This window comes from Trichechus manatus, unplaced genomic scaffold, assembly GCF_000243295.1.
Source record: "Trichechus manatus latirostris isolate Lorelei unplaced genomic scaffold, TriManLat1.0 scaffold00213, whole genome shotgun sequence".
Taxonomy (NCBI): domain Eukaryota; kingdom Metazoa; phylum Chordata; class Mammalia; order Sirenia; family Trichechidae; genus Trichechus; species Trichechus manatus.
Genome location: NW_004444149.1, coordinates 846,168 through 853,703, shown reverse-complemented (window position 1 = coordinate 853,703; position 7,536 = coordinate 846,168). Strand labels below are relative to the sequence as shown.

The 7,536-nt window shown below is 43.0% G+C and overlaps 1 protein-coding gene across 1 annotated transcript; it reads left to right on the top strand.

Moving 5' to 3' along the window:
- Window positions 1–783: 783 nt before the first annotated feature.
- On the top strand, window positions 784–2,429 carry TSACC (TSSK6 activating cochaperone). The gene is made up of 2 exons (XM_012559111.1): window positions 784–943; window positions 2,218–2,429. The coding sequence occupies exons 1-2, from the start codon at window positions 784–786 to the stop codon at window positions 2,427–2,429; spliced, it is 372 nt and encodes a 123-aa protein (XP_012414565.1).
- The last annotated feature ends 5,107 nt before the right edge of the window (window positions 2,430–7,536 follow it).

The following is a 7,536-nucleotide window of genomic DNA, read 5'->3' as shown; positions in this document are numbered from 1 at the left end:
CCATTGTCATAGGGCAACATGTGTACTAACTGTTAAATGAGAAACTATTTTGTTCTGTTAGCCTTCATCTAAAGTGAGAATAGCAGCACAATTGGAAGAGCATGGTCGATGTCACTGAACTGTGCATGTAGAAATTTTTGAAATGGTGTGTCTTTGGCTATGTATATTTTCACCAAAAAAAGAGGGGGTCAAGAAGGGAGAGGGTTGACATGTTGTGGGTTTGTTGATCAATATCATAGAGCAATATGTGTACTACTGTTTCATGAGAAACTATTTGTTCTGTAGGCCTTCACCTGAAGTACAATTTAAAAAGTAAAAAAAAAAAAGATCTATCACACTGCCGTCTTCCTTATTCATTGTCCAGCTTTCACATGCATATGAGGTGACTGAAAATACCATGGCTTGGGTCAGGCGCACCTTAGTCCTCAAAGTGACGTCTTTGCTTTTTAACACTTTAAAGAGTTGTTGTAAGAGTTATGTTGTAGTATCACTAGTTTTGATTTGTCTCCCTAACTACTCAAGAAACTATGTCTTCTTACGTGTCTGTTGTATGCCCTAGCATATAGCCCAGCAGTAAACATGGAGCGCATCTCAATAAGAACTTGCAAGATGTAAGCAAATTAGATTTTAGCTACTGCCCCACCCCCCCCGCCTGGTTTCCCTGATCCCACTCTGATTTATTTTGGTCTTATGTATCTTTCTTTAAAGATGTTTAGGGCAGGGCCTTGGGTCTTTCGTAGATCAGGTACAGGGATCTAATTAGAAAGGCCATTCCTTGTTGGAATGAGTTCTGATTTAGTGAACTCTGATTTTGTTCCAGCCAAAGAGGAATTTAGTGCTGCACCCCTCTGCCGAGCCAAACCCTCCCCCAGCTATATTCATCTTCAGGCAAGTTCCCAAGCAGACACTTTCTCGAACATCCAGACACCAAAGCTACCCTCAGGTGAGGATGCCGGGAGGGTTTCCAAAATGGACTCAGCAGTGGGAAGGGGTGGCGTGGAGGGAGGTGACCTGGGCTTTCTCCTGTTGGTCTCGTTGCCAGCTCTGTGCCAAGGCACCTCCAGATTTTTCATTGGCAGCTTGTTGATTGTTCAGTTCTTTCAATTTCCATTTTCTTCCTGGGTCTACCAATTTCTTATTATTTTGTTGTTTATTAACACCTTTGCTAGGCTAAACAGAAGTGAAATGAAAATCTTAATGCTTGCTACCCATTGTCGTTGAGTCGATTCCAACTCATAGCAACCCTATAGGGCAGGGTAGAACTGCCCCATAGAGTTTCCAAGGAGCATCTGGTGGATTCGAACTGCCGACCTTTCTGGTTAGCAGCCATAGCACTTAACCACTACACCACCAGGGTTTCCTAATGCTTGCTAACAACGTTCATGAAAGGTGGTCAGGGAAGGAAATAATGATTATTAGCTCAGACTCAGTTTCTTTGAATTTCAGTTATTCATCCTTCCCTTGGGGAATTCATTGGGTATTTAGCATCCCTGTGGGGAGCTCAACAGGGCCCTAATCAGTCACAACCCCTGTTTTTGAGGACCTCAGGATCTAACAAAGAGGTTAGAACCAGTAAATATACAGACAAGAGCTAATTACCAAGGCTAACTAAGAGCTGGCTATGCATAATGTGTTTGAAAACATTAGAAAAAACGGTCTGATGCAGCAAGAATAGTTGAAGTTAGACAACAAGAAGAACTTAGGTCACTGCTAATGAGACACTCTGTTTACCTACAAGAAAGAAAAGCTGAGGTATCTCCTGCATTCTTAAGAGGGAGGTTAGGCCTCACTCCCAGACCATTTCATTCACTCATCAAATATTTATTGAACACTTATATGTGCCAGGCACTCTTCTAGGTGCTGGGGATACAGCAGGGAACAAAGACAAAAATCTCTGCCTTTCTGGAGCTTATATCCTAGAAAGGTTGACTTAGAAAAAAAGTAAATAAGTAATTACAAAATATGTCATATGATTCTAACTATTACGGGAAAAATAAAGCAACGGAGAAGGGTAATAAGGTCCAGTGATTGGTTTCAGATTCAAATAGGGTGGCCAGGTAGGCCTCACTAAGAAGGTGACAGACAGCTCAGCAAAGGTATGTCTGGGTTGGCTTGTGCCTGGAGAGATTAGAGGGGTCATTTTATTATAGCCCTTCCAATCTCAGTACAATTACGAGGTCTCTCCCCTTTGCACCTCCATTGCTCTTCCTTCAGGAGTTAACCACAAGCCCAAGGAATGCATAGGACTCCTAGAATGTATGTATGCCAACCTCCGGATTCAGACCCAGCTTGCCCAACAACAGATGGCCATTCTGGAAAATTTACAAGCGTCCATGACACAACTGGTTCCTGGGAGAGAAAGCAAGACCTCTCTCCCAGCTGTGTCTCGTAATCTGTTCTTAAATCACCTGCCCCATTTCAGTAAATGAATTGTGGAACAAAGTTATTGTATATACTGCTCCCTCTCTCTTCCCAGTAAACCCTTGGTGGAATCTGGGCATATATTCTACATGTGGTTAGTTTATTCACAAGTTCACTGTAAGTGCTCATTAAGTGCAAAGCATTATACGAGGCACTTGGGGATACATGTTACAGAAGAGACAGTTGTGGGGGATTTACTGTCTAACAAAGCAGATAAAACAGATAATTCACTGCAAAATTTAGTGGTGCTCTGAGGCGGAATGAGAGTTCAGAAAGAACATTGGAGGTCTGTGAGATACAACTGGACCAGTCTTCGGATCTTGCTGGAGGAAGTAGCTTTATGATGATATTTGAAGAAGAGGGGGATTGGTTGGTATGGACAAATGGAGTCAAGTAGTTACCTGTCAGGTGGAAAGCTTGGACAAAGACCTAGAAGTAGGAGAATAAGCCATCAGAAATGAGGGGAACAGAGAAATGATGGCAGCTTTCCCCACACCAGAATATGGGGCAGGAGGAGGGATGAGGTAGAATGGAGGAAGAGCTGAAAACAAACAGGGCAGCTCTCCCTGGAGACTATCTCTGATAGCAACTATCGGAAGCTCTGATTTTATTGGAAGCACTGGAGAGCCACTGGCAGCTTGCAAGTAGCAGTGAAGTACACGTAAGAGTGGAAACACCATGGGCAGAACATTTTTGGGTGGAGAGAGACTGAAAGCTGAGAGGCCTGCATAAAGTAATGACAGTAATCTGATGTAAAATTACCATGGTCTGAATAAAGAATTTAGAAATGGAGACAGGGGATGGGTAAATCTGAGCAGAGATGGAGGAATCTTGAGCTTGAAACACCAAGAGTCAGCAGTCTTTAAGTTGGGAAGTCAGTTTAGTTTTAATGAGGGTCAGGTCCAGCCCTAAGTTTTCAGTATTTGAAAAGGAGACAGCTGAGGTTGGCTTAGCCATTTGAGCCACATTAGGTCATCACTTTCTCTGACAGGTTTATTGGCAAATTACTCTTGAGACTGGGTCCTATTTCCACAGACCAAGTTAGGCCTTGTTTTCCTGTGGAATGAGGAGAAGATGACAGGAGAGTTAGGCTTGAGTACGAGGTGAGGAGGAAGTGAGAAAGCAGTGATTGGGAGGAGGACTTCAAACTGGCCTTCAGCTCTGAAGGTTTTTCAGAGACCTGCTTATTCTGTACCGTTAAAAAGGACAGAGCAACAAATAGGCTGACAGTGAAGCTTGAGGAATTGGAGCCTGGCAGTCAGGAAGAAATTCTGATTAGGCTGTTGCCCATAGAGAAAGAGAAGGAGGTTATTAAAATAATTTTCAAGGAGGGAGACTCTCATGTGTGGGCTAGTTTGGATGCAAGAGGAAGGGTGAGATATCTGGAAGTTTGTTTCAGTCTCATCGTTTCATCATTCTCATCAAAACACAATTTTTGAATAAAATCTGAACTAGGCCTCCTCTTCCTTTGGCTAGTGATTTCTTCATTCACATTTAAATGTAAAAAGTCATGCTTACTGAAAATGCCTAGACAGTGACCAACTCAACAGTAACAAATACCCTTGGTACTCAGATTATGGTGTCTAACTATCATTTTTCAATAAAAGGAAGTAGAGATCCTTGAAGAAATGGCTGTTTGCAGCTCTCAGGCAGGAAAAATACAAAATGTGCCTAGAATATATCCTGTTAGATAGGAGTACTGTCAGAGCTGTCAAAGCCTGCTAGGATTATATCCAAAGAACTCAGGAGTTAACCCAAATAAGGCATGCTTTAAGTATAAAGACACATTTGGGTGAAAGTAAATGCATGGAAGAAGATACCATGGGAATAGTAAAAGAAGAAAGCTGGAGTGGCTGTATCAGATAAAACTGACTTCAAGACAAATCGTCCTGCCACAGATAAAGAGGGACATCTCATAACAATCAAAAGGGTAGGATAAACTCTTATATTAATGTTGTGTGCTGTTGAGTTGATTCTGACTCATAGCGACCCTATAGGACAGAGTAGAACTGCCCTATAGGGTTTCCTAGGCTGAAATTTTTACAGGAGCAGATCACCAGGTCTTTTCTTCCAAGGAGCCACTGGTGGGTTCTAACTGTCGACCTTTTAGTTAGCAGCTGAGTGCTTAACCATTGTGCCACGGGGCTTTATATTCATAGAATGGGATAACATTCAGCAATAAAAAGGAACAAGCTATTGATACATGCAGCAACATGATTCAGTCTCAAAAATGTTAAGCTGAGTGAAGTAAGCCTTACACAAAAGAGCACACCTTGTATCAGTCCATTTACTTGAAGCTCTACAACAAGCAATATTAATCTATGGTGGAAAAAACCTAAAAACAACGGTTGTCTCTTGGCATGGGGTGGGAGTGGAGACTGGGAAGGTACAGAGAACTTTCTAGGGTGATCTATATCTTGATACAGGGGTTTGGATTACACAAGTATATGCATGCATTTGTCAAAATTCATCAGATGGTACACTTAAGAGTTGTACATTTGACTGGATGTAAATTTTACAAAAAAAAACTATAAGCAAATACTGAACTCTAGTTAATAATATGCCTAGAGAAATGTTTAGGGGTAAAGTATACTGATGTCTCCAACTTGGTATAATGCATCAAAAAATAAGATGTGTTACTGGATAGATGGAGGGATTGACAGTTTCATGACAAAACAAAGAGAATAAAATATTAACCATAGAATTTTGTTAGTGGGTATACATGAGTTTTTACAGGAAAAAATTAGACTTGTCTGTATGCTTGAAATTTTTTATATGAAAAACGCTGAGAACAAGAGTCCTTTAAAGATACAGAAACATACACAGAAGATGTCTTGGGTTTGCCTCAAAATAACCTGGGTGGAAGGGAATGGGCTGGGGTATGGATGAAATAAAATTGGTCATATATGGCTACTTAAGGTCCCGGGGTTGCACAAACGGTTTGTGCTGAGCTACTAACCAAAAAGTTGGTGGTTTGAACCCACCCAGTGGCACCTTGGAGGAAAGGTGTGACGATCTATTTGTAAAAAGATTATAGCCAAGAGGTGGGGCCAAGATGGCGGAGTAGTTAGATGCTTCTGGTAGACCCTTTTACAACAAAGACCCAAAAAAACAAGTCTATCGATTATATATGGCAATCTGGGAGCCCTGAACAGGGCAGAGTTGAGGAACTGGACTGAGTGGCAGGGGGAGGGAGACAGTTTGGAAGCAACGAGGATTTGCCAGACCTGACCTGGTGAGAGCCTGAGCCCTTCAGGCCTGATCAGCTCGGGGGTGAGTGGTGAGGCAGGCAAGCGGCGGTGCTCGGGAGGCACGTTTTCCACACTGGGAGAGACCCAGCGCCAGAGAGTCTACACGGCCACCCAGAATCAGTGAGAAGCAGCCCTGGATCAGCGAAAGATAAGTACTTGCGTACAGCCTACTGCGCGGATCAAAAACACCCCTCTTAGGGAAAAACCTCTCTCCCATTTACCTCCCTGCTCCCTGCTCTGTACTGGGTCCCGGACTGGTGTCAGCAATCGCTGAGTTCCCTGGGCCAGAAGTAGGATCTGTCACATGCCCGGAGCCGTTCTCCCTGCCTTGGAGAGTTAACAAATTAACAAACAAGGGAAAAAATAAACTACCAGCTCCCCTAAGCCAGGAACCCAGGGTAGGCACAGCTCCTTTGCCTCGGCACAGGCATAAGGGTTCCATGGACTTTGAGTGCCTTTCCCCCTGCATAGACTTGGGTGGGCCCATCTCAACAGCGTAGGCCCTCATTACCTCAGTACAACACGGTATATACCGGAAGTCTAACTTCAACTGTTTCAGCTGTGAAGTGGCAGGTTCTTGACATTTGACACTGCTCTGCCCATTAAGCAGGGTCTTCACCTACCCACATCAGGGGCCTGAGGACTGGTGGCTCCATCCACACCACCTAGCCACCTGCAATAGGGGCCCATGAATAAGAGGTGCCCCTGAGTCCTTACAGCCAACAGCATTAGGTGCTCACAGTCCAGCTGCAAAGTCCAGCCACCTGCGCGCTGTAGGGAACAGGGACAAACCTTCCTCCTGGACACGCAGGGGCGGCCGTCAGCCTCCTGCCTTGCTCAGAGCACATCCCCCCGCTGCAGCCAGATGCCTGTACCTGCACCAATCACCCATGCCTGTCTAGGACTGTAAGTGAGAGCCTGCACCACACGCTTGGTGGCTATGTACCTGGGCACCTGAGCTGAATCCATACAGGAGGAGCGGGCGGACTCCTGAGCTCACATATGTAGTAACAGATCTAATCACCCAGTGACAGGACATTAGAGCTTCAAAGGTGCCAATAATCAAGCTAGCTCATACGAGCAGCCTATTTGGACATATCAAGACAAAACAAGAAGCTAGGACACAGTAAGCAAACAAAATAAATAAAATAACTTATTGATGACTCGGAAACAACTGTCAATATCAAATCACATAAAGAGGCAATCCACGATGACTTCAACAAGCTCCCAAAATAAAGAATCTAGAAATTTTCCAGAGGAGGAAAATTTCTTGGAATTACCGGAGGTAGAATACAAAAGACTAATACACAGGACTCTTCAAGAAGTTAGGAAGGAAATTAAGCAAAATGCAGAACACACAATAGAGGAAATTAAAAAGATTAGAGAAGGGCATTATAACAAATTTAACAGGCTGCAAAAATCTGTAGACAGCAATCAGATATCCAGAAGATTAACGATAAAATTTCAGAATTAGACAACTCAATAGAAAGTCATAGGAGCAGAATTGAGGCAATGGAAGTCAGAATTAGTGAGATTGAAGATAAAGCACTTAACACCAACTTATTTGAGAAAAAATCAGATAAAATGATTAAAAAATGAAGAAACTCTAAGAATTATGAGGGACTCTATCAAGAAGAATAACCTATGAGTGATTGGGGTACCAGAACCGGGGTGGGGGGAATAATAGAAAATACAGAATTGTTGAAGATTTGTTGGCAGAAAACTTCCCTGATATCGTGAAAGATGACAAGATATCTATCTAAGATGCTCATCGAACCCCACATAAGGTAGATCCCAAAAGAAAGTCACCAAGACATATTATAATCAAAATTGCCAAAACCAAAGATAAAGAGAGAATTTGAAG

What these genes read in the sequence shown, in the direction of transcription:
- TSACC (XM_012559111.1), top strand. Translation starts at nt 784, where the DNA reads ATGAGTTCTGATTTAGTGAACTCTGATTTTGTTCCAGCCAAAGAGGAA. An exon ending in GACACCAAAGCTACCCTCAG is followed by an intron (nt 944 to 2,217) that starts GTGAGGATGCCG and finishes TTCCTTCAGGAG; the next exon opens with TTAACCACAAGCCCAAGGAA.